The sequence below is a fragment of the Cervus canadensis genome, chromosome 15 (assembly GCF_019320065.1).
Source record: "Cervus canadensis isolate Bull #8, Minnesota chromosome 15, ASM1932006v1, whole genome shotgun sequence".
In the NCBI taxonomy this organism is placed as follows: domain Eukaryota; kingdom Metazoa; phylum Chordata; class Mammalia; order Artiodactyla; family Cervidae; genus Cervus; species Cervus canadensis.
Window position 1 is genome coordinate 24,669,444 of NC_057400.1, and position 27,391 is coordinate 24,696,834.

The window sequence follows — 27,391 nt, forward strand, 5'->3', positions numbered from 1 at the left end:
CTCACAATAAGTGATACATACACTGTCAACAAACAAAGTTGAATCTGGGGGTGTCTAGCCCCCTTGGGAAAATGTGTTAAGTCTCAGGTTAAATCAGTATGTACCATTTCAAACCACTAACTTCTCATATTGTGTATTATTGGGGAAAATCAAAATAGTTAAAATGGGTGACAAAGGCAAAATAATGGGTAACAGAGAAACACAACCTCAGCCAAGAGGGAAAATATCCCATAACTAATATAAAAAAGGATTGTAATTCTTATTCTCTCAAAATGTTGTATTTAACAATTAACATTGAGAAAGTGAAATTAATGACATTCAAAATACTCTGTATTAATCTGTATTTATTCTATCTAAACATGCACCAATGCCATTTATTTGTCATCTGTTGAGCTTAAATTTTGAGTTTCTCTTGTCAAGACCGCAGACTTCATGATTATTTAATGTTTGCCTTTATTTTGCACGTGCCACTCATTTTGATAGGATAGTTGGTTCAAGGTAAGGGTATATTGAAGTTTATAAAACAAAATAGAGAAAATACAGTTTACTGACTTGTATGGGGAAGGAGGTTTATAGTCATAACTAGGATTTTTATTATAATGGCTATTCTAGTAAGTTGAGTTAATCGGCTGAGTGTTTGCAAGGATGGGTTATGTACATGTTTCTATAATAACAAAAATGAACAGAGATATAGCAGATGAATTGTCTTAACAGGTTTTTCTTGGTTTTAGTGCAAAAACTTACTAATTAATGCAAGTGTTGCAATCATTTTTATGACATTCCCTGAAGATGGCACTTTAAGGGTTATGCCATATGCTGATTGACAGCAGCCATAATTCCATACAATGAGACTGTATCATATTGTTTGAAGTGAGGTGATATTCATCTCTTGAAACTGATCAAACATATCATTGCATCAAACAGTATTACAATGTAATCACCCTGTATGTGGAGACTGCCAAGGCTGATAATCATGTTGTACTCTTTTCCCTTGGACTTCTCTAATAGCACTTGTGACACACCACTGCATCCACATTTTCCTTTAAGAACTCAGAATCTAAGAAAGAGAAAAGTCTGCATAAAATCCTGGTTTGGTTATGCTGTGTGAGTGTTCATTTGTCGACTGCTTTAGAATTACAAATTGCCTTCCACAAAGATCTCCCTAAGTATACAAATAAAGACCTGGTAAGGCCAAGAGAAAAAGAGAAGAGTCCAAACAGGGCAGAAAACAATTCAAATGTCTTTTATTTGTCTTCCATAAACAAGCAAACATGAAAGACATGTCTTTCGTAAAAAATACTTTTTAGTGTCAGAAACTTCCAATGGGGTTTTTTCCTAATGTACTGTTTTGCAAAGTCGCTTACTTTCTGTACGGACTTTGGGGCTATTGCAGCTGCAGATGAAAATTATATTAGAACCTACTCTTCTACTAGTCGTAGTTGCTGTGATCTTGGAAAAGCAATGCTAGGATGGGCAGAAATAAATGAGGGTGATTTGGCCATTCTCTTAGTGGCATTTTTAGTGGTATGAAATTCTATAACACAGTAGCTTTTAGACTACTAACAGCTATGAAGTAATTTAGGAATCGCCCTTTAATTGTCCATCCATCCATCCATCCATCCATCTCTCCATCCATCCATTCAGTAACTTGTAAAAAAAGCCATTGGGATACTTTGGGGATTATATTCAGAATAGTTTACAAACAGGATGCTAGGATGGGAACCATCACTCATTCACACTGACATTCACTAAGAGATGTGTTACCACTTCTGGTCCTCCAGTGTTGATCTGTGTGAATCTCTGAGATGTCACCATCCTATCTGGACCTTATTAATTTGTCTAAGCCAGCCCTAGCCCTACCCTGATAGGTTTAATGTCCTTAGACTTCTGGGCCTATAGAAACTCTGTGGCTCTTTCAGAGATGCATTGGGATGGCAGGAACACAGAGGCACTCTCTGGTTACCTGAACACTCACACTGCGACCTCTCTTCAACTGCTTCTGCATTGTGGTGGGCACAGGTAAGGCGAGAGGTTTCTGGAATTCCCCCAAGATACAAGGCCAGAGAGCTCTCTGTTCCCAGATTCTGCTAATCATGGGCATTTCTTCCAGACCAGGTGCAGGAAGAGCAGAGCAAAGACCCTTCTCAGAGACACCACGAGTCTTTAAGCTCTGTGCTTTTCCCTTCTGACCATTTTCTCCTTTACTTCTCTTCTTTAACTATAGAAACTTCATTTAATATACAGTGAAAAACACTGACTTTTCATCTCTTTCCCCCAAATATTTGGTTTGTGATATTAATATCATGCTTTCAGATCTTTAGGGCATGTCTGATACACAAATGCCCAGAATTTTGAAATTCAAAATCTGAGAACTGTCTTTTCCCCTCTCTTAAGAGCAACCATTGCCTCAGCAAGTAAGGAAAAAAGTCTTAGTAGCTGTTCAGTGGTGAAGAGTGGACACCTTTCCCTCTTTTCTCTCTTCTTTGTCTCCTACTTCGTTGATTTTGTTGTTCGACCTTCCCCCCTCCCCTATTTTCTTAGGAGTTTAATTGCCTGGGTTTTTTTTCCCCCTAGCTTGTTGAATAGAATCGTTAGTACTGAGTTACACTACACATGGTTTTTTGTTTGTTTGTTTTTTGTTTTGTATTTTTTTGCTATTAGATGCTTTAGATTTTGAAACAATCAAAAATTCTTCTTTTCCCCCTCTAGCAAAAAAGCTAGACCTACACTACAAATATGGACTTTCCATGTGGTGCTGGTGGTAAAGAACCCACCTGCAAATGCAGGAGACATAAGAGACCCAGGTTCAATCCCTGGGTTGGGAAGACCCCTGGAGGAGGGACTGGCAACCCACTCCAGTATTCTTGTCTGGAGAATCCATGGACAGAGCAGCCCCGCAGGCTACAGTTCACAGGTCTCAAAGAGTCAGACACAACTGAAACGACTTAGCATGCACAGTACAAATAGCTTGTCTTTTTCCTGAATACTTAGAGACTGCTGACCAGATGGTGCATTAGCTCCAAACACTTCAATGTGTGTTTTCTACAAATAAGAGCGTCCTCCTACTGACTACAACACAACTAAAAAAAACAGGGAATGAATTTTGATACACTCCTGCCCTTTGGTCCACAGACCACATTCCAGTTTCAATTGAGGCAACAATAATTTTTGTAACCAAAGGATCCACTTCAGAAGCACACACCTTATTACTTATCATGTCTCTTTAGTCTCCTAGTCTGGAATATTCTTCAGTTTATGCTTGACTTTCAGTCCAGTATTGATACTTTAAAGAAGAGTTCAGTTACTTTGTAGAATCACCCCCAGTTTAAGTTTGCCTGAAGTCTCCTCATAATTTGATTCAGATCACAGTATCACAGAAGTGATACAGTGTTCCTCTCAAAGCATCAGACCAAGTCATGCATGGTTTCAATAGCTGATGTTCTGTCACCACTTGCTAAAAGTGATGTCCTCCAGGCTTTTCCACCATATACTTTCCCCCTTTTGTGGTGAGGTATTTTGAAAACATACCGTATCCTGTTCTTCATCAAATTTAAATCCTTTCATTCATGCATTTATGTCAGTATGGCCTTTTATTTTACTTAATATTGTAAATTCTAAAAGTTATTATCACATTACTATCAGTATTTTTAAAAGTTTTTATTTTTTGATGTGGACCATTTAAAAAGTCTTTATTGAATTTTTTACAATATTGTTTCTGCTTTATGTTTTGTTTTTTTGGCCACGAGGCATGTGGGATCTTAGCTCCCCAACCAGGGACTGAACCTGCACCCCCGCAAAGTCTTAACCACTGGACTGCCAGGGAAGTCCCTACTATCAGTGTTAATACTCAAATTATGTCCAATGTGGCTAGTAGGAGCCCATTTAAACTGACCTTTAGGCTCTTTTGATATGTCCCCCACCATTTCTTTTAAACATATTTTTGGCTTATGGTAGAAGTTTCAGATCTTTGGTTTATGGTAGAAGTTCCAGATTTTTCTTGTAATTTTATTCCCCCTCAGTCCTAGAATCAGCCATTTCTCTAAAAATTCTTTTTCTTTTTTTTTTTTTACTGGAAAATAGTATTTGGAAGCCAAGACTCGAGTACTGTATGTTCATTGTTATTGAAGTGTTGGTGATTCCTGGCTCTATCAGAAGATAGAGCCAGGACGTATACTTATGTGTGTACCATGTATTTTCATTGACATTTATTTCTATCTATAGAAATTGAAAACTGTCTCTCTATAAATTATACATATGCTGAAAAACATGAGCTCATCTTACACGTCCAGTCACATGTTGATTCTAGTTTTCTCCCTTCTCCATATATGTAAGCTTCTCTAATAATGAGAATACAAGCTTCCAGAATTCTTCAGATGTTGACTTATGCAATCAGCCTCACTTTATGCAACCATCTCCCATCCCTCTATGACTCCCTCCCACACACAGACGCCTCTTCTTCCTGCTTGGGCTCTGACTCCCCTGTGTGGATACCTTCTCGCCCTGTTCAGGCTGATTCCTCGGGCATTTTGCCTGCCACCTTGACTGGCTAGTCTCTTCATCTTGTTTGGACCCTTATGTTCTCTTATCTTGCTCTGTCTCACCTAGTAGCTTTGTTGTTGTTTGCTGTGGCTTTAGAAATAAATTATTCAGGAAGGGGAAGGAGAAGCAGACAAGTTTTCCCATGAAATGTTTTCATTATTCTCTTTAATTGAGAGTTGAGTTAGCAGCAAAATAAGAAGAATCCAAGGGCCAAAAGAAAAAAGGAACTAAGAACCCAAGTGGTGACTGCAAGACCTAACAAGGCAGTGTAGGAGCTGGGGTGGACTAGGGTGGTGGCTATGACTCAGAAGCATAGCAGCTTTCATCTTCATACCCAGAAAGGCACAGGAAACAAGGCCTTGGAAATTCTGTAGGGAGGTGGGGATAAATCCAGGATCATTTAAGGGCTTCCCCTTCCGTAAAATGATAGGGAAGAAATAATCTGCACACTAGCAAAAGAGACCACGAGGAAGCAAGCTATTGAGGCCTGGGTTGGGGCGGGGGGGTAGACAGTAAGCCTTTCCAGAGAAATTGTAATCAAAGACATGCACCTCACATGAGCTTCATGTCAACCACATGGCCCGAACACTCCATACTGAGATTCAATGTATTCCAAGCAGAAGCAAACAGTAAAAATTTGGTGTGATAAAACCTCATCACAGGCCATACCTGATGCCTCCAGATGAAGCCTATCAAAAATGGGTTGACCATTCAAAATTACAACACATATAAGGTAACAATCTACCTTGAGAGACATAGGAAAGAGTAAATACAGAAGAATTAAACTCCAAGGAGTTTGAGGTAATAGAACTGTAAGACCAAGACTGTAAAAACATACATTTTAAATGTTTAAAACATTCTAAAAGATGAATAAAGCATTAAAATACATGTCTGTGTCCTAATCTCCTCTTCCTAAGGACATCAGTCATTTTGACCTTGGACTCTACCTAATGACTTCATTTTAACTTAATTACACTTTAACACCTTAGCTCCATATCAGTCACATTCTCAGTTACGGTATTTTAGGACATCAGTATAAGAATTTTAAGGGAGACACAGTTCAGCCCGTAACACTGTGATAAACTGAACCTCACCAACCTCTTTTCTCTTGGCACTTTCCTCTTTCCTCTCTGCTTTCCAGATACTTCTCTGTACTCAGTGACCTATTTCTTGCCTCAAAGACTTTGCAGACTATTACCTTCACTCAGAATACTCCCATCCCCATGTCCCCCAACTTGGTGTAGCCAAAAGCTAGGTTTCAGCTTTAATGTCATTTCCTCAGAGAAACACTTCCTGACTCTAAGATTAGATTAGTTCTCTGTGTTTTGTGTTCTTCAGATCATTTTTGTACCACTTCATAATTCTAATTAAATGATTAACTGTATAATGTATTAATTGTATTACTGAATTTCCTTGACTCTACAATGTCAGGCGTTCTAAGATGCATCATCAATTTTGAAACAATTGTAGGGAGAGGAAAGAAATACTATTCTATTAGTCAGCTATTGCTACAATAATGCTTCACGAAAAACCACCCCAAAATTCAGTGATTTAAAACAACAAGCATTTATTTCTCCCTCATGGGTCTGTGAGCTATAGCGATTCACTTTTAAAAACTCAATTTCAAGATTCAGCTCTGGGCTCAAATTGCAGGCTCGGTTAAATTAAGGTCTACTTCATATATGTCCATATGCTCCCCCACTGTGTTCTCACAGTTAATGATAGATAGTCAAGCAAAGGGAACATGCAACACCTCTTAAAACCTCAGCTTGGAGAGGCACACTGTTACCTCCACCCAATTCTGTTGGCCAAAGCAAGTCACGTGGCCAAGCCCAACACCAGCGGGTTGGGGACAGTACTCTGCCTCCTCTAGTAGGAGATGATCCCAAGTCAATGGAAAAGGGCATATATATATATACACATATGTATATATATATATATACACACACATATAGTATAACCCCAAAACAGGGAGGAATTGGGAACAATAGCTCAATGTACCATATGTACCATGAACAGTATGTACACAAATTTTATTATGTTTACCTACAAAAGATTATTCGAATATATTTATTAATATAACACCCCCCCTCCCCCACTTTCTTCTGTATTGAGTAAAGCTTCATAGTCAGAGCCCAAAGTATCTTCTGAGTCATTTTTGGTCACCAACCATTACATCCCTCTTTAAAGCCACCAGTCCTTTATATAACCAGGGCTCAGGACTTTGACCTCTTTAACTCTTGTGTAAGTTTTAGGCATACAAAAGAAAGATCAGGGTTCTATTTGTACTTCCAATTTGGTTAAACTCAGAATGTACCCCCCAAACATTTCTATCATTGGAAATTGAAAACTTTTCATAACAATCCACAGGAAGTTTTGTTTTGTTTGGGTTTTTTCCTTCCTGCTTATTTATTTAGAACATTTTATTGAGGTAGCATTGGTTTATAAGTTTCATGTATGCTACCTGATATTTTTACTTTTGTGAACACTGCAACATGCTCACCGCCAGCAATTTGTTTCCATCTCTCAGTATACAGTTGATCGTTTTTATCCAACTCACCCTTCACCCAACTCTTACCCTCTGGTAACCACTACTCTGTTCTCTGCAGCTACGTTTATTTTTTGTTTGACTTGTTCCTTTATTTTTGTTGTCTGTTTTTTATATTCCATATATGAGTGAAATCATCTGGTATTTGTCTCTCTTTGTCTGACTTATTTCACTTAGCATAATATTCTCGAGGTCCATTCATGTTGTCACAAATGGCAAGAGATCATCTTTTTTTTAATGACTGAGTGGTATTCCATTGTGTATAAATATATGTGTCTGTGTATATATATACATATATATATATATATATATATATATATATATATAAAATACTATAACATCTTCTTTATCCATTCTTCCATTGATGAGATTTACGTTGTTTCTATATCCTGGCTGTTGTAAACAATGCCATGATGAACTTAGAAGTACCTATGTGTTTTTTAATTAAGGGCTTCCCTGATGACTTAGCAGTAAGGAATCCACCTGCAATGCAGGAGATGCAGGAAATACAGGTTCGATCCCTGGGTAGGGAAGATCCCTTGGAGAAGGAAATGGTAACCTGCTCCAGTATTCTCACCTGGACAATCCCATGGACAGAGAAGCCTGGTGGGCTACAACTCAAAGGATCACAAAGAGTCGGACACAACTGAGTGACTGAGCACTCATACACATATGTTTTTGAATTACGTTTTTTTTTTTTTTTTTTTAATTCTTTGGTAAATACCCAGAAGTGAGACAGCTGGATTATATGGTAGTTTTCATCTTAATTTTTGGAGGAATCTTTATCCTGTTCTCCATAGTTTTCCTCTGTCCATGGGATTTTCCAGGAAAGAATACTAGAGCCGTTACCGTTTCCTCCTCTAGGGGATCTTCCTGAGACAGGGATCGAACCCATGTCCCTTATGTCTCCTATGTCTCCTGCATTGGCAGGCAGATTCTTTACCACTGCGCCACCTGGGAAACTTTTTTCTGCACAGCCAACAATGTTTGTTGCAAAGCTACTTGGAGTGTAAACCTCTGAACAACTTTCTGAAAAGACAATTAGATACCTAAATTTCAGTAAGAATTTGATCTTGTATGTAAATAACTGAGAGGACACTTGATTAACAAGAGATGCGCTGTCACCTAGACATGCAGAGTCACTCTGCTCAGCGGCTGGGAAGTTTCTTGTACCACAGACTGAAAGAGTTATCCCTTTGTAACACTGGAGCAGTCATCTCAAACTATGTCTTGCTAGGTTCGCCTCCATCCCCCAGAAGTGGAGGAAAGTGAATCAGGTAGGAAACTGACATTTTTACCAGGATCTGACTTGGATGCTAGATATGATTGACTCTTTCTTCTCAGGCTGTAACAATCCTGTGAAATACGATGAGTCATCTTTCCCACCACACAGAGATAGCCTTTTACAGAGAAAACAATCCGGAGGAGGACCTTAAGACAGAAAGAATGACAAAGAGAGATAGACACACAGACTGAGCCAGATCCCAGAGAATGCTGCCCGAGCAAGGGGTCCTCACATTGTCCAAGATCATCTCCTAAAACTGTTCCACACAGAAGCCAAATTTTATGCCTCATTAATGTGAGTTGATTTCTGTCTCATGTAATCAAACAGAACGCTAGATATTACAAAACAATAACCCACATGAGCAACACCATGGTTACAAAAACACATGATAGTGCAGCAACCACAAATAATTTCAGAATAACTCAAGCTCTTCATTTTTTTTTTTTTTTTTTTGAACATGATGAAGGAAACAGAGAACTTTAAAAATCCCCCTTTGCCTCCCCCATCCAGCGATTCACACGCGGCAGCTGCTTCTGCTCCTTTACATCTGTCTTCAAATTCCAGTCTCAAGTCAAGATAACCTCCTCCCCCAAAGTTAACCTTCTGAACTTTTGTTCTCTCTTCCTTTCCTCCCTTTTCTCATGCCTAAAGCTCAGAAGAACTTGTCTGTCAAAGCAGGACTCTCAGAGCTGAGCTCACCTCAGAACACAAGAAACCATGTTAGCAAATGAGGGAAAATTGGGAATGTCCATGTGTACCTCATTTTTGTCCCATCACTCCCCTTTTAAAAATGTTATAAAATGAAAAAAATACATGCATTTATTTTTAAGGTTACATAAATGTGGTTTAACATTTGCTTTTCCTTGCTAACACAATGCCTTCCATATACATATTAAATACCTCATAGCACATCTTTGAGGGAAAAAAAAAAGAAATTAATGACTAGATGAATTACTGAATGAACAAGAAAGGAATGTATGAATAAATGCAAAAATATGACATTAGGGATTGGGGGAAATTATTACTAAGAAATTAAAGTCATGGTCAATAAATGCTTGACACCTAGAAGACTACAAAATACATTTCTAAAACCCAACTCATTCTTTCACATACATAAACACAGAACAAAAAAGAAAAAAAGAATTTTGAAAGTAGAAGCAAGTCATGTGTGTGCGTGAGTGTGTGTGTGTATATAGAAAGCTATCTACAATTTAAATAATCCCAGTGGTAGCTGTAACCACGTATATTAATTAGAATTCTTTGCAAGCTACAGAAAACAAATCTGAATAAATAAGACATAAATGTATTTATTGGGAGAAGTATTTTTTACCCACCCAACCTCCATCTCCTTCCTTGTATCTTTGTAAAATATGCCCTAGTTTTGTTTGTGTGTCTATTTATCCCTCACTCATTGTGGCTCACGGTTAAATCCTAACTGAACAGAAGTCATTTCCATCCCTGAAGCCAGTTTATGCATATATGATACTGTGAGATGTGTGGGGAATTCTTCTAATGGGTTTCTGAGAAAAACTTTCCTTAATTGTAGAAAGGGACCAGGTAAGAAAAAAAAAATCCCTTCTCCTGTGTCTGGAAAGAGGGATGTGGTGATGATGTGATGACTAGATTTCTGTAGCTTTCTGTGAACATAAGAGGGACAGCCAATGAGAAGCTTACCTATCAAGATGAAAGAGTGGGATGATAAAAAACACTCTACATCCACAATTCTTGCTCCCCAAATGGTAATTTTCTCAGAGCAGCTCACTTGAGCCAGGTTTTTCTATTTTTCTGCAACTGACAGAATTCCAGGGATAGAGACTCATATTAAAGGGAGGCTGGACATTGGCTTGGGATTGGTTGGAGCCCCAGAAGCTATGGAGGTTAGGAAGCAGAACCCAACAAGAGCTGCCTTTTGGTGAAAATAGCCAGGATGGACTAGAATTCCAGCATTGTCTTTTTGTTTGTCTATTCAAGACAACATCCAATTCCCAAGCCTGATTATATTCAGTAAGAAAGAATTAACTCCTCAAACAGGATTTTAGATTCTAAGAGAAGGTTAGGTAGATGTTGAGCAGCCAAAAATGTCAAGTGTCTACAACATCAACAAATTAAAACTTCTTGTATTATGGGTTTTCTTATTTTCTTTTAGTATTCATTCTCAGGGGCTTCCCTTTTTCCTAATCATTTTCTGTCCTTATTTCCTGCTTCCATAACATTCTACACATCTTTATTTTAAATCATACCTTCTGCACTGTCACTCCTGTCTGCCTTGTCTATGCCTTCATTCCCCAAATGCGGAAATAAATCAAGTCACTTCTGTGTCTCAGAATTTCACTGGAGTTTTAAAGTTACAGATGGAGATTAAATTGAAGTATAAGCTGAGAACCGAGTGTAATATACCCCTCTACTTAAAAAAAAAAATTATAATCAACTATATCCCACCATGAGGAATTTGTTGCTAGATATGTTATCTTTAGGTTCTAGTGTATGTCTATCCTAAGACTATATTCTTTTCCTCTCTACCATTTTTTTTTCAATTTCCCCAAGTTCCTTTAATTTCATAAACAGAATATGTCTCCATCTTGTACTCAAAATCAAGCTTGTAGTCTATATATGCATACCAAGAGCTCATTAAACAGATTTTCAATGGTTTATCTACCTCAGATTTGTATCCTTTAAAACACAAAGCACTGGGATGGATTTGGAATTAGTTTTTCATTTATAGGATACAAATTTTAGAAAGTGTTTCTCTCCTTACTAATCTCTGTAAGCAGAAAGGAAATAATTTAAAGATTTCTCCTTCTCAACTGCACAGAAAAACCTGCAGAGAGGAGATGGTTTTGTTTTTTGTCCTACTCTTTTTCTTCTTCCCCATCCTTCTTCGCCTTCTCCTCCTTGTCTGTCTTCTCTCCACCCAATACAAGTACTGTCATTTTAACTTATTCTTATGGCCACAATTTAAATGAAGAACAAAGTAGGAAATCCAGCCTAAAGGAAAAGGGGGAAATGGCACCTTGTCATATGACCACTAGTCACAGCTCTGCAATGTACTAGCAGTATGATTTTGAGATGCTTCTTCTGAAGCTTGGAACTAAAGCTATGGTTTACCTATATTGTAAGGATATTAGCATGACTAAATGAGATGATGGATGAAAAAGTGCATCCTCAACTGTCAAGAACTATCCAAATGTAACAGAACGAATACCAGATGGTGGATTCCATCACAGAAGGCCCATGAGAACAAAGCTGCTGACTATGTGTGAGAGAAGGACTCCCTCGGTGGTGCTAGCGGTAAAGAACCTGCCTGCCAAAGCAGGAGACATAAGAGACTCAGATTTGTCCCTTGGGTCTGAAAAATCCCCTGGAGAAGGGCATGGCAACCCACTCCAGTATTCTTGCCTGGAGAATCCCATGGACAGAGGAGCCTGGTGGGCTACAAGTCCATTGAGTGGCACAGAGGTGGACACCACTGAAGTGACTTAGCACACAGCACACATGTGATAAAAGGCAGGAGCTCAATCAAAGAGCAGAGAACCCCAGGGCTGAGACTTTGGGGTGCCAAGATCAGAGTGAGGCCAAAAACAAGATCTGACTCGAGATGAAGAGCTACTAGAATCCTTTTATTTCTTTTGCACAAACAGATTTGATCTCTGAGGTTGCTTCAGGTCCAAACTTAAAAGAAATCTTATTCTGCTCTTTCTCCTGTAAGGTTGAAGGAGCAAAGAGTTAATTACCTTGTTATATTCATCTCTCTTCCAAACTTTCCACATGGGCTTTTTCTTAACTAGCCATCATAGGAAACTAGAAGAATATTTATTATTTATTGTGCGTATTAAATTTTATGTCTTTTCTTCTTAATTTCTAAAATGGGTGAATTTACTACTTTTCATATTTTTCTCCTAAAAAAGCAATGTTTTTGGTTGTTGTTATTGTTGCTTTTGTTTGTTTAGTTGCAGTCCTCATCTGACTTTTCTTTGGGTCAGTAATTCTTCACAAGAACAAGATTCTTTTCTTCATAAATGAGAAAAAGCTTCTGGTGTATTTTAGATTAATTGGAAGAAGCAAATAGTTTCCCATATGTTTTTCTTATTCTTAATGCTTTTCTTTTTATCATTTACCCAATTTATATATGATACCTATAAATGTCCACTGAATATTGGTTAAGCTACATCGCTTAAATTCAAGGCTCTATAGTAACTTATTAAAGTATATTTTATAAAGTGATTTTGGTCATCAAGATAATATTACTATACAACGACTCATGTGCATATGTGGTTCATTGCCATGGTACTAAGTCAGCTCTAAAGGGAACTTGAAATGCACACCTACATGCCAATTTCAGAATCAATTATATATCTGCTGCAATTCATTAGACTTAGGGATTCCAAATGGTTTATACACTTAAAGACTTGCTTAACTGGTTAAGAATATAACTGCTAGCCAAGGTACTCAGGAGTAAAGTATGTCTCAATAATTCCTTCATTTAAAATCTTTATTTTTACCCCTACAGTAGGTAACATATAATAATACATTATACATAGTCTTGTTTATTTTGTGTATGTATGACTTAATTCTAGATTGTAAATGCTTTGAAAACTTTTTCCCCACCTCCTTGTGTGGATAGGGATGTTTAATGTAAGTTTCTCTTCAGAATGTTATGCTTGAAGGAATTCTCTGGTGGTTCAGTGATTAGGACTCTGTGCTCTCATTACTAAGGGCTGGGGTTCAGTTCCTGGTCTGGGAACTAAGATCCCACAAGCTGAGTCGCACAGCCAAAAAAAAGTTAGGCATGAATGGAAAAACTGGTCCACAAGTATCAACCAAGATTCACTTAAGAGTTTCCCTTAGCTGTTTAACATCTCAATGAATGATGATGATTTTAATGAGTGTGTCTTATGTTGGTCAAAGCAATTTTGAAAGCTGTTTGATAAGCTTCTTTTATCCCAGTTACAGTTTTTGCTTCTCTCCCCTCTCTTCCTCTCTACTTTCTTCAATTTCTTTCCTCTGTATCCCTCACATTTCATTTTGTTCTTATATTCTTTTGTACTCTTTCTACACTTGAGCAATTATTTAAGAAAAAAAGAGTCTGGCATTTTCCTATTGTAACTCAAAGGAAACCAAGCTTGAGCGTATCTTTACGACAGAAAGACCCAGTAGGTTCATTTTTGGGGTGGAAAATTTGACCAGAAAGGAAAAAAAAAAGTCCCAGGTTTAAAAAATGTAACAATTAGATTTTTTAAAATGTATATATAGTGCAGTTTGTTTACTCAGAAAAAGGACTCTTAATGTTCTTAATAATCTAGATTGATAGAATTTTAGATGAAGCTGCTAAAACTAAAATGCTTATGAAAACAGATATTGCTAAATGGAAAAGGAGGCACTGTACATAGCACCCGTTGAAAACTCAACTAAGTAAAGCACCGATAACACCCCTAGGTAATTGGTAGAGTGTTTTCATATTTCTGCATGTGTTTGTCTATAAAAGCATTTCAAGGTGTAGCTTTCTACTGATTCAGCCTTGCTAAAAAGATTAATCAAGGAACCATCATTTGCTAATCACTGTTTTTTTTTTAATCTCATTTTCCAAATCTTTTTCAGGAAATGTGTGCTTTTAGTTCCTCCTTCTTGAGAAAGCTACCCCGACACGAGACTGAGCATAAAGCCACCTCTGGACTTCAACACCATGAAGTCTGCCCTGAAAAGAAGCCTCAGTTGCTGAATTTTTCCAGTTTGCAAAGAAAGGTACTCCGTACTTGACTTTGTAACTTAAAAATAAAACCCCAAACCTGCCCATCTGTTGCAAATGAATGTATTCCCTTTGTTTCATGGTATGCAATTAGATGCATTTGAAATAAAAGGTAAGTTGAATCAGAAATCTTGGGGACAAGCGTGTACTATTTTAAAACAGGGAATGTCAAATGTTGTTTTTCAACGCAGTACCAAGGGGTATTTCACAGGTAATTTCTCAGGGCTGATGTTAGCTAATTATTAGCTACCGTACCCTGCCTCCCATTCTAAGTGAATATCTCCTGGCAGAAAGACACAGCTAGGAGTGTTTTGTTTCATTTGTCCTTGGAGTTTTTATCAGCATCAAGAAGGTGGACTGAGCCAAAGTCAGAAGAATTCTGGAGCTAAGCAAAAAGCGACACGTTTAACAGCCCCCATTAATTGGGGCTGTTACATGATTAATTTGAGAAAAACAGAAGAGACCGATTTCTTTACAACTCACAGTTGGATGCAATGCACTAAAAGTAATCCTGTAAATTACATTTTAAATCTTCAACATATTCCAAGCAGATAAAATAGTGGCATGATTGACCAAACTCCTTTAAAAAGTACACATATTACGATGCATCATAGTTATAAACAGATGGTATTTGGCCTCCTTCCTATTCTCAACATTTGGAATTTCTAAACTATGTGAATTAAACAATAATATTTTATAAACATACAAGGGATTTTGCTCACTGCTTTGTTAACATAGAAATTATACAATGCTGACATTTATTTAAATTTTAAAAAGTAAACAGCAGTGTGCATTGAAATAAAGCAAACTAAAATCAACATAGAGAAGTATGTTCTGGGTGCATATTACCTACAATGGCACTGGCCTTTTTAAGGGAAGACATAATGGATTGAAGAACAAATGGGGGCTTAGATGGGACTAATACTTTGTACTCCAAAGGTTCATTTAACACCTCTCTGTAAACAAGGGATATTTATACCATAATTGGCTATTTGACCATCACTGTTCATTTACAATGTAACCTGCTATTATGGAGTTAAAAGAAATTCCCCTTCATTTGCTCATCAGTTCTCACAGTAGTCGAAGTGTACCCAGTTTTAAAAGCATTTCCACAAACAGGGATCATTCTGACACTTGTACTCTGAATGAGAAACATTATCATTATATCAATAAGTAGGTATTTTTTCCTTTGAGGGATATAATTGCCAGAGAGAAAAGGAAATGTATCAGATCTCAGTGTCATTTCCTGAGATTCCTTTCTAAAATTACAACTTTAACCCTTTGGCCACATTTTGGAAAGGAGATCCATCTGGTGAGTTGATATACAAAATAGAAGGCACTCGGTTTTCAAACATTCTTCTCAGATGTGCAAAGTTGTGTCGTGATGAATAAATAATGAATCAGATATTTCAATCCGTTTTATGATTTTTGAAAGCCATGATTATCACTGTTTACAGACACCGTTGTCTCTATGCACTTCCCAAATGTTCTTGCTCTGCCTTTCAAGGATGAGCTTGGGCTGGCCACCTTTCCCTACCTCGGTTTACTCCTAGACTGCTCTTACTCAAATTTTAAACAATCAGCCAACCTCTATCTTCAAGCCTACAATTTGAGGACTATTTCAAACCAGAGGGGGTAAAATCTTGAGCTATGGATGCCAGTGATGGTCACCAACACTCCAGCTAAGGTTTCTTATCTGTGATCACTGCAGTGCACCACGTCAGCCTACAATCTCTATCGGTGGGAAAGAGGAAAGTGTGCTACAGCCTAGATGGTCAGAAGAGCAAAGGGGCCTGCTGAAACCACAAACAAGGCGCATTTTTCTCTGACACACACAGTCTTAAATGTGTACACACAAATAAATACCTAATGACAAATAGTAATACTAGAGAGGAAGAGGACCTTTTAAAAACAAAGACGCCTCCAAATGTTTAACGTTTTCCCAAGTTTTCTGGAAATCAACGTGATGCTTCTTAGTATTCTTCTAACTAAACACTGCTTAACTTCTCTGTCGCCCCTCGCCCGGCCTCCCGCTCTTTGCTCCACCAAAATAACCAACCGGTGGTCAGGAGGAGAAAGTTTGCAATCCAGAACACAGGTATGAAGTGAAAAGGAAAGCAACCTTAGGGCTGGCAGTGGCAGTAAAATCACAAGTCTGAATATGTGAGAGAGTTGAAGAGGAGTGTTTTAACATTAGTAGAATCTTTGCCTGGAGAGTTGCAGTGCCCATCCCTACTCCCTTCTCTGTTTTTGCTTAAGTTAGAAATTTTAAAAAGGACAGAGGGAGAGAAATCATTCTCTTGGCCTTCGCTTCATCTTCATCGGATTCTCCCCCTGAGATTTGAGACTCAAGGCACCAGGTTCAGTAAAATACTTAGAGAAGAGTTCTGCCCGTCAGGGCTGCGCCGCCTTCCCGGTGGTGCGGAGGGGGACCGGTCAGCCCGGCACGAAGCGGCCAGGGCAGACCTGGGCCACCCGCCACGTGCGCGTGTCAGCACGTGACTGTCGGTGCGCGCGTGCCAGGGTGCGTGCCCGCGTGTGTGCGTGAGAGTGTGCGCGAGTCGGGCTGTGCGCGCGTCGGCGTGCGCGTGCCGGCGCGGCTCTGCCTCGGAGTCCGCGCAGGAGTGAGCGGGAGCGCGGCGGCCGCGTGGGGCTCGCTCCGTCCGGTCGCCGGGGACGCCTCCAGCGGCTTCGGGGCTCCTCTGGCTCTCGGTGCCGGGCTCAGGCGCTGCCGAGGGGACTCGGTGAGGACTCTGCGCCCTCGACGTCCTCCTGTGCCCCGTTTTCTCGCTCCCGGAGAGGTGTCGAACTACCTCCACGCGCTTTGGACGGGACCCAACAGGGCACCGAGGGCGAGCGCCGCCGCGAACCGGAGCTCGGGCACATCGGCCCGGGGGAGAAGGTGCGCGGCGAGCGCCCGGAGGCCCCGCACCCTCCCAGCCCTTCTCGGTTTCGGAGGCTCCGGCACGCTGTCCTCCCGACGCTGGGAGCGGGCTCGTCGGAGGCTTGGGGCTGGCGCCCGGGCGCGCGCTTTCGGGCAGGCCAGCGCTGCGTGAGGCCGAGGCCCGCGCGCCCCGCCGCCACCCCTCTGCCCACGGCCCAGCCGGGCCGCGCCAGCCCGCACGCAGCCTGCGGCTCAGGGCTAGACCTGAGCGAGGGCGGAAGTCCTGAGAGGAAGGGAGGGAAGGGGCAAAAGAAGTAGCCGGCCCCAGACAAGGAATCCTTAATTACAGATTAAAAGGCAAGCAGAACCGTACACATTTTCCGTGTCAGCTGACTGCAACGACAAAAGGAAATACAGAATGCTGGGTGGGGTCGGGGCGGGGGGAATGCCTCTTCTCGTCGTCCTCGCCCCACACCCCTTTTATTAACGGGGCAAATGTAAAACAACTTTAGGTAGTGGGGGACCCTGGGTAGGTGGTGCCTGAGGCCGGATCACTCCTCGTGTAGGAGGACCGTTTGCTGATGCACCCAGAGGTCCGAGGACCCTCTATATATTAAAAAAAAAGACTATAAATACTCCGTTAAGAGTACATTTTGTTTCCTAAAAAAGTTTTAAAACACATTTTTAAGTTTTAATATTTGACGCTTTAAGTACTGCTTATTCATTATTTTCAGCGAACTAACGGGCACGCATACACGTGCACGTTTTGTTTCGCAATTTTATAGATTGCGGTTTTTTTTTTTTTTCCTTCCCTGGCCTGGTATCACAGGATTAGAAATCCAGGAGCAAAGCTGAACCCATAGAAAGCCAGGGAACATAGCTGCAAGCACCAGAGAGCACAAGGTTCTCGATGGTTCTGGACGCTGGAGGAAAAAGGAGAGATGTATGCATTGATACCTTTTCTCTTATTCATTATGATCGCAAAACAGTCTCTACCGTGTTTCCTGGGGTTTAAGATCCCACTTCAACTCCGTGACGTTCTAAATCCTTCACTTATGGTAGGGTGGTGTTCAGAAGCCAAATCCCACTCTGTGACCATCACACATCTCTAGTTCTGGGCCCTCAATTTGGAACACTGAAACTAAAGGGATGACCTTTGAGGATCACCCCGAGCCACCAGGCATTGCACTTTTTCGTATTTTATTCCTCTTGTTGCTGAGTCAGCTTGAGAAATAGAGGTATTTGGCTCTGTTTTTTAGTAATCTGTTTACTGAGAAAAATGATGCAGCAGGTTGGAGGCAGTAAGACCACCTTGTTTAGTCATTTTACCAGCCTTCCTCTTTGTAGGTAGTCTCCTGTCTTTTATTTGTAATTTTTCCATCAGTGCCTTTTTCCTTACAGCATTAAAAAAAAAAAAAAATTCAGTGCTTTTTCATGTGGTTCCAGTTAAGTGATTTGCCCACACCCCAGATAATGCTATTTGCATTCAAGATTAATAGCTGCATATCAGTAATGCTTAAATACCTCCTGATCCATATTTTCACTTTAAATGATTCCAACGTTATTGGCCAGACAAATGCCTGAACCAGTAAGTTCGTGGACTGATTGCCAACCAAATGACAGACGCGTTCCACTCAGGGAACGATTAAATTTCTGGTCTCCTCGCTTCCACTGTAGAAGGTAGAGAGCCTTCCTTCCTTATTTGCCACCTTTCCCAGAAGTAGATGAGCAGATTAATAAATTGCTGTAAATCACACTAGGTTCCAAGCCTCCCCCACCCTTTTGATACATAGTTAGGAAAATCTTTAAAATCTCCCCTGAAGCATCTAGTCTTGATTTAGCCACTCACACTCCACATTTTGACTTTCAGTAAAATAAATAAGGTGAAAGAGCAAATTAGGAGTTTTTCTTTCCTTATAGTTTTCCTGTGTTTGAGAGGATCACCCTGCTGTCCTTGTTTTAGGCCAGTTTTGTTAGTTCCTATTTTTACCACCCACGGAAGAACAGCACAGGATCAAGTTTATATTAATAAATGATGTTCATGACTAGGTTTCTAAATGCCAGAGTTATGATTTATTATTTTTAATGGGTGGAGAAAGGAGAGCAGCAATAAAACCAGCCCCTAAGTCATTCAAAATCCTTGGCTTCACACATCTATGTGGTTATTTTTATTTATTTTTGGCCTTTTAAATTTCATCTAAATTTCCTGTAAGTTCTACTATTATGGACTAGCAGTTTTTTTTCCTTACCTGTGTCCATAGCTTCAAACACTGTTTATTATAGTTAAATTTATGAAAAGCCTTTATGTTCCCCTTTTCTACTTTCTAAGTGTTTATAACTGCCTCTATTTATCCCCATCCCCCTAAGAATTTCACAATAAAATCCTGTACCAAATAAATTAAAATCTGCATCTTCAGACACCCCAGGAAGAAGGCATTAATCCACTTAGTCAAATATCCAGACCTCCCCTCTCCATTGCAGCTCTTCTTAATGTAACATTTAGTAATTGCAGCTGGCTCCTTATCCTCGCCTCCCTCCCTTTCATTCTGAATCATATTGGCCTTGTTTAACCTTCATTTCCTTTCCTACCCCCCACATTTGTCCACGTACTTTTCCTTTGACCATGTTTGTCTCTTTCTTTTTGCTGCCTGGTTTGAAAGCAATAAAGAGAGCTTTCTAAGACCTTAATACTTTCTGTTAAAATCCCATTCTTCCTTCCTATTCCACTATTAATGCTTTGTACAATTTTTATGCATCCTTTGGTTGTGAAGTTACTGCTCTATATTTTTCTGATTGATCATTAAGTTATGCTGGCTTTTGAGAACTGCCTCCATAATCCTGAAGCAAAGGCTTTTTACTTGGCGTGCTCTTTGCCTTTGGAATGCCTTTCCTGGCAAGGACAGGCATTTTGGTTTGACTATGATTCTTAAGTTACAATTCAAGTCTAATTTGTTCAGTTAGGTTTCTACTCGAAGCAGCTCTGTTTCTCACTGTGAACTGCTTCATGAGGCTGCTTAGTTAAAGGGTGTGCTGTAAGCTCAAGATGTAATACACTTATATTGTACTTGATTATCAGTTTTCAAAGACAGCTGCATGCTTTGATATCTGTGTAAGGAAATATCAGAAGATAATATACCATTGGTATTTATTACTCTATAATTAAGGATGTGTCAGTGTTTCCCTTTAAAAAATGCTATTTTCAGAAATTCATATCTCAGGCATAAATTTCCCTATGAATTACAGTCTAATACTGTATTAGGAGTATCTTCTTTTAAAAATTATTCCTCCTCTTCCTTTTCTTTCTGCGGAAGTAAGTTTCAGGATGTAATTTCTGGGTTATCTATTTGGGATGAGAGGAAGCAGGCCCTTGCTTCACAATTAAAGGTGCTTCTGCACTGATGCCCCCTGCCCCCTCTGCCCTAGGCCCTTTGCACAGGGCGAGATCGTGGGGACTGCCTTTTGGATAAAGGGCCAGCCTATCTGTTTGATAGACAGTGTCTAGTTGTATGATGTGAAAGGCAAAAAGACAGCTGTTCAGAAACATCACAGGTACCAGAAAGTCAGAGAGTTTAAGACCAGAAGTCAGTTTTTTTGCATTCCTCTCCTTGTGGTTGCTTGGACTATGAGTGTAGCCAGGCCAGGGAAGAGGAACATGAAATAAATCTATAGCCAAGTACTAGCAACTTCTTTGTCTGTGTTTCTACTGATAGTAAGAGGAGGGAAGGGGGGAAAGATGGACAGATCTATTGCCCTTCACCTCCTTTAAGGGATGGTCTGGAGAAGGAAACGGCAGCCCACTCCAGTATTCTGGCCTGGGAAACCCCATGGACAGTGGAACCTGGTGAGCTATAGTCCATGGCGTTGCAAGTGTCAGACATGACTTAGCGACTAAACCACCGCCAAACCAACCATACCACTTGACCAAATGAGTTGACCACAACCTCCTAAAAGAGACTGAAGTCTAGACCTGTGTCTCCAGGGGACCCAAAGCAACTTGGTCAGGACTCAGCTCTTAGTTTCCTCACATCTACAATGGGGAGGTTACAAACATAAATGCTTTGCCAGGAGGGCCAGGGAAGTTACATGATGTGTAAATCCTACAGAGTGTGAAGGCCACAGGGCGTGGCGAGGGCCTGGGATGGGATGTAGAGACCCAATGCTTCCCTACAGATATAATAATAGTCATAATAAAAATACTTAAAATACGAGCAAATCTACAGGGTCTCTCTGTGAGCCACCTCCTGCTGCCCTTTGCCTGGTGAGGGGAGAAATAATAGGGAACCAGAGGTCCCAGTGAGTCATCAACACTGACCTTGGTGCTTCCTGAAAGGCAGGTAGGTGACAACGACAGTGTCCTGTGCAGAGAAAGGCTTATACAAAGACATACAGAACATCCTTCTGTTTCTCTAAGGCAGCCTGGCTCCTACATAGGCCTTAACATGATGCCTTAATTTTCTCACTTGTGAAATGGTGATGGAAACATTACATTTTCAGATATAAAGGACTTCAAATTCCTTGAGAAAAGTGTTGCCTAAGTATTTCCAGTAGAAATCCCATCTTCCAGCATTCCATCTTGGGTCTGCTATTTAAATGCAGTAACTAATATGACAGTACACATTTTAGATTATCTTCTATGTGCCTGCATGTCAAGTCGCTTCAGGCATGTCCAACTTCTGCGACCCTATGGACTGTAGCCCGCCAGGCTCCTCTGTCCACGGGATTCTCCAGGCAAGAATACTGGAGTGGGATGCCATGCCCTCCACCAGGGAATCTTCTCGACACAGGGTTTGAACCTGCATCTCTTCTGACTCCTGCATCGCAGGTGGATTCTTTACCGCTGAGCCACCAGGGGAAGTACCAGATTCTCTCTTAGGAAACATCAGTTCTTTGTATCTGTTTATGGGAACCATGAAGAAGCTGTCCTAGGGTTGAAAGTCATTACCACAGGGATATGGGAGAGAAAAAGGAATCACTAAGGTGGTGCTAGGTGCTAGGAGGACCCCAGAAGGCACTGACCCCTAAATACGTAACTCACATGCAGCTAGGGCATCCCAAAGATACTTGGAGGATTTCTTTTCATGGGATGACGACAATGAAAGCCCTTGTCTTAAAGAGGAAAGGGAACAGGTAACAGCGCAGGAAGTGGGCAGAGCAGTTCGCAGCTCAGACAGCTCTGTGCCCTACCACAACGCTCTGAATTTTTCAAGATAAAAAAGACCAGCTCATATAATAACTTCCTCCATCTTCCTCTCTTTACTCTTCAAAAAGGAGTTTCTGGAGCCCTAGTTTTCCATTTTCTATTTGTAACACCACACACATCAGTGAGCAACGGTGATCATTAGCCCCAAGAAAAAGGAACCCACAGACAGTCAAGTTCAACTTCCTTCAAAGTATGGGTTGTTTCAGGGTCAAGGTTAAGTGCTTGGCTCCGAGTAAGCCAAGGAAAGTCTTCTCATGCAAAACTGGTGGTGAGGGCAGTTTCTTTTACTGTTGAAAGGAAAATGGTTTTCTGACTCCATCCATCACCTTGAGAAACATTAAGGATGGCGTGGTAGCAGAATATTATAGCTCCTATATTACAGATGGTAACCAAGATATCTACAGCTCTATCAAAATGTGTATCCAATAATAACATTTAAGACATACAAGAAGTCATAAAGGGTAGAAATAAGACTGTGTGTGCTATGACCCAGCTTAAGAAATAGACCATTTCTTAAGGTACCGCACCTTTCCCAGTTATGTGTCTAATCTTCCTACCATCACTTCTCTGACCTAACCATTATTGTAAATTTGGTGCTAATTCCCAAGTTTTCTGTTTTACTTTAAGCACACAGGTACATATCTTTGAGCATCCTGTAGAACTGTTAAAGTAGTTTAAAAACCTTGCCAATTACATTTGAATGAATAATTGTGAGGGGAGGGCACATGATAGCAGCACTAGTCATTGTACATCTCAATTCACATTTTAAAATGAAACTTGTTTTCCAGTTTTCCACTGAAACAGAAAGGCACTTAGGGGGACACCTGTCAATAGTCAATAGAAGAATAAAACTCACAGAATATGTCAACATTAAAAGGCAGCATGGACTCATTTGAAAACTGATTCTCTCATCCTCAGAAAGTATCTTGAGACTGAAATGAAAAATTTTTTTGTGGCTCATAATATTTCTGGGTAGCAGATGCTTTCTCAAAAACAGATTTTACTTTTAAAAATATCAAATATAATTAACACCTTCAACATACAACGAAATCTTTGCTTCCAGATGCATTTCAAGGTGTTGAAGTGAATTTGTGCAGCCCTCTATGGCTGAGTTTTCACTGACTTACTGATTGTTCTGCCATCTTTATGTGGCAAGTTTGAAGAACTGAGAGCTGGAGCAGGACATTTAAACTTAACCATATCTCAAGGATGCTTGTTAAACCAGGTGCATTTGGGGAAAGGTCTTTTGACCTATTCCTGGTTAACCTGGTATAAATAAGTATACTGAGAACTAGGTGCTCTTCTGTTTATTACAGAAACACCTTGCCAGAAACACAGGTTAGGTAAATTCGGGACAAGCATCCTGAACACTGTGTCAGGGTTGATAATGGGCAGACTTTTAAACACATTTAAGATTAAAATTGGTTTAATGATTAATCTAAAAGAGAACAAAATGAAAAGAACTGAATGTTTAAAAAAAAACAAACAAAAATTTTCAACATCCATACTCAAAATAAGAAATAATGGGAGTGTCTGCTGTCTTTAGTGAAAGTGAAGAAAGCAGTGCCTTCCCAGGTGGCGTTAGTGGTAAAGAACTCCCCTGCCAGTGCAGGAGACTTGAGAGAGGAGGATTCAATCCCTGCTTGGGTCTGGAAGATCCGCTGGAAGAGGACAAGGCAACCCACTCCAGTATTCTTGTCCAGAGAATCTCATGGACAGAGGAGCCCGGAGGGCCACAGTCCATAGGGTTGCAGAGAGTTAGTCATGATTGAAGTGACTTAGCACAGTACAAGGAAAGCAGGAAGTAGAGTCAGCTTGTACTGTCGATTTTCCTCAACAAAATATCCATGCCACCATATCATGGCTGTTGAGAAGCACACAGGCACACACACATATACAGTCATCTTTTCAAATGTCACGGATTATACATTTACAAGAGTTTTTATTGCTTATTTATTGCACTAATACCAAATCCAACAGTATAGTTTTAAGAAGTGACCACTTTATTGCAAATTTTTATTCCATAAGTAATGCTGGCACAGCTAAAGCCAAAATTTGATTTGAGCTTATGGGTGTAGAAAAGCATCTTTGTACACAGGTAACTTGCAATATTGTGTTTGCCAAAATCAGGCAAATATTTAAGTGTTTCAGATGCACTATCTGAATGGTAATTAATGTTGTTTTCCCTTGAATTAGTGAGAAAAGTATATATGGATAGTTATGCATATAATACACGATTCACTATGAAATGTGAGCTCATCATTTTCAGGATAGTAGGACATAATGAAGTAAGCACTGTCTCTTGGCTGTGAGAGTATAATATTGTTTTGAGAGACGTTATCTATAACACGGCACCTTTCTAACCGAAGCATCCCTTTAGATGCTAAACCCTGCTCAGGAGAAGAGTCTAAAAAGCTCTTAGGCCTTTTTATATTAGCTTTTGCACTCAAAAGGAACATAACCGATAGATTGCAAGTTTCACAGTCCCAGACCAGAAGGGACTTCTCAAATAATTCCCGAGCCCTTTGTTTTATGGGCTAATTTGTCCAGTGCCTTCTCAGAACGGGAGGAGGACTCAAATCCAGTGCTGTGACATCCATCATACATAGGGCTCTCACACTGGTCAGGGAGGACTCTGCGCAGAGATAGAACCTGTTGTTTTTGCTTCTTAACTCTCCCTGCTTTTAAATTCCTTGGCCTCCTGGGCCTTGAACTGCTGCTTTTTTCTGATCTGCAAGACTGCCTCTAGCTCGAGGGCTCTACCTTGATCTATTTCCTGCTTACACTTTTGCTATCTGTCAAATGGGTCCTACCAGACTTTTGAACCAGTGCCCCCTCTGTCTCAGATGCCTGCTAGACAACTCAGTCCTTCCAAAAGCCAAAGAGCCAGGCTTGGCCCTTGTCTACCCCCTTCTCCCTGGCTGTTCCTCACTTTACAGCTTATAGAAGTTATTCATTTCAAAAGCTAGGAGAGTTACAATTTACCTGTCAGTAAACAGAAGATGGTTTATCAACAGACTTTACCTTAATGACTACAAATGTTTACCTCCTGCTTTCCAGAATGCAAAGAAAATCTTGGAAATGTCATAATATCTCACAAACATTTGCAAAACAGATCCTTGTTCATCGGGAAAAGAAACAATTGTATTCGTTGTCTCTGACACAAGGAAAGTATTCCGAGAGAAACATACAGATAGATGTACACACTTACATGGAAATGTGATATGTTAATTAAAAATTGCAGTGGGCACTTTATTAAAAATTTATTTTACAATCTAGCCATTCAAAATATCTTGACATTAACAAATACACCAGCTTGACTATTGGAATCATAAGTGATTTATCTCAAGAAGATTATATTTGTAGCTGGATGCAAATATTTTTGACAAACATTTATATCAAAATTACTTGTTTTCTAAGAAGTATTTTTATTTCTCTATTTTTATCCCTGGAAAAAAATTAAAACAAGTATCTCTGTGTTCATTTTATGGGCGAGATGGCCCCACTTAGTGTATTTCCCATGTTTGTCTGAATTACAGCTGTTTATCTTGCAACTTTCTTTAAGATAAATTAAATGCAAATGTAACTCTGTGAATCATGGGAATACCTGCCAGACTCCTTATTAATACCTTCACTTAAAACCCCGGTGCCAGGGAGTCATTAATTTGCTAAAAGAAAAGTGCTAAAGCAGCTCTTTGCCCACAAACAATTCCGAGATGGCTGCCCAATTAGTCAGTAGCATTCTGATCCTCCTTCCAGGCCCTGTGGCCCTCTGAGGACACAAGAAGGCTCCAATGATAACCTGGCAACCTAGGTAGAAACCCAGCCAAGTGAGAGCGTTTGAAGCTGTAGTTTGGCTGCCATCGTGTCGGCGAAAAGAAAGAATTCAGGCACCATGTCATCCAGTACAAAGGATAAAAACGGATTCAACCGGAAATTCAATGTGGCACCACATATGGGATACATGAGTGCGGTTATACAACAGGCCACATATTTTTTTTGAACAGTCTCCTCCATGTGATGCCGAGGACATGTGTAAGCATCATAGCGTCTCTAGGAATCTGTATTTAATTTGAGTTGGGGTGGTGGCAGGGATTGGAGATCTGAAGCCGCCACAGGTTTGTGGCAGATGGCTCTGTGTCAGCTATGACAAGCAGCCAGGCTCAGCTTCCTCTGCAGATTTTCTTTTCTCTCTGATCAGGTAAATATGGGCACACTCTGGAAAGTTCTACAGATTCTGCCTTAGGCTGCAAGTTTGTGACTTAGCCCCATCTGTCACAAATCTTCCCTAGGTTCTGCTGTAAGCAGAGACCTGAATTTACCATGTAGGGCTGCCCAAGAAAAAGGAGCCATTTCACCCTGTAAGGGGGAGGGAGAGAAGAGAAAGCAATGAAGAAGCATTAACGACGCGAAAGACTAAAGCATGCTGAAAATTCATACTGCAAATTTGCATAACTTACGTCAATTAGATTTCAAAAAGCCACCAAGTAAATGGTTCTCAAGTTTCATCACCTCAGGAAATCCCAGTTTCTGATTGGTTTGAAGTGTAACAATATTTTCAACCATTGTGGAAAGCTCCCCCCCCCAACCCCGCTTTTTTTTTTTTTTTTGCAAATGGGTATATTCTACTGCACACAAATTTCCTGGTTTATGTTATGGATGACAGCTATTACAAGTTTATCATCCAACTTTTAACTTTTCTAAACATAAGATAGACAACACTCTTAATACATGTTTTTTTGTGAATGTGAATTTTACTTTTAAGTGGTGAAGGCACAAGAGAAATGCCATTACTATTACGTGGAATTTATAAAGCACTTCAAGTTTACAAACGGGTTTATATTCATTATTTCATTATAGCAGGACCTCAGGGGGAAAATGCTATTAAGAATTAAGAAAAAAAGAATTCTTCCAAGTTTATAGATGAATCATATAGAGGCCAAGAAGTTCACCTAGAGCCAGGCTACAAATTAGTAGCAGAGAAAGAGAAGCAGCCAAAACCTCTAACTGATCTTAATCACCCTGAGTATATCTATTGTGCTAGAGATTTTTTGCTTGCATTTTACTTAAACAAATCAAAGGAAAACCAAGCCAAACAAAATCAAGGAAAGAAGTTAAGAAAGAGAGGGAAGAGTAACGGGGAGGGAGGGAGAGAGACTGAGACGGATCATTTGCCTTAGATTGTGCTGGTG

The 27,391-nt window shown here is 40.0% G+C and overlaps 1 protein-coding gene across 10 annotated transcripts in view; it reads right to left on the bottom strand.

The window, feature by feature from the left end:
• The window catches only part of GTDC1 (glycosyltransferase like domain containing 1), a 453,404-nt gene that overhangs the window by 15,170 nt on the left and 410,843 nt on the right, over positions 1 to 27,391 (bottom strand). For 6 of the 10 annotated variants that reach the window (XM_043488224.1, XM_043488221.1, XM_043488223.1 and 3 more), the window contains one exon: positions 24,135 to 26,558. The exons of the other annotated variants lie outside the window; for them this stretch is intronic. In XM_043488224.1, coding sequence (XP_043344159.1) covers positions 26,475 to 26,558 — 84 coding nt within the window. In that variant the 3' untranslated portion in view covers positions 24,135 to 26,474. Of the gene's footprint in view, positions 1 to 24,134; positions 26,559 to 27,391 lie in introns of those variants that run through there. 10 annotated transcript variants of the gene reach the window in all.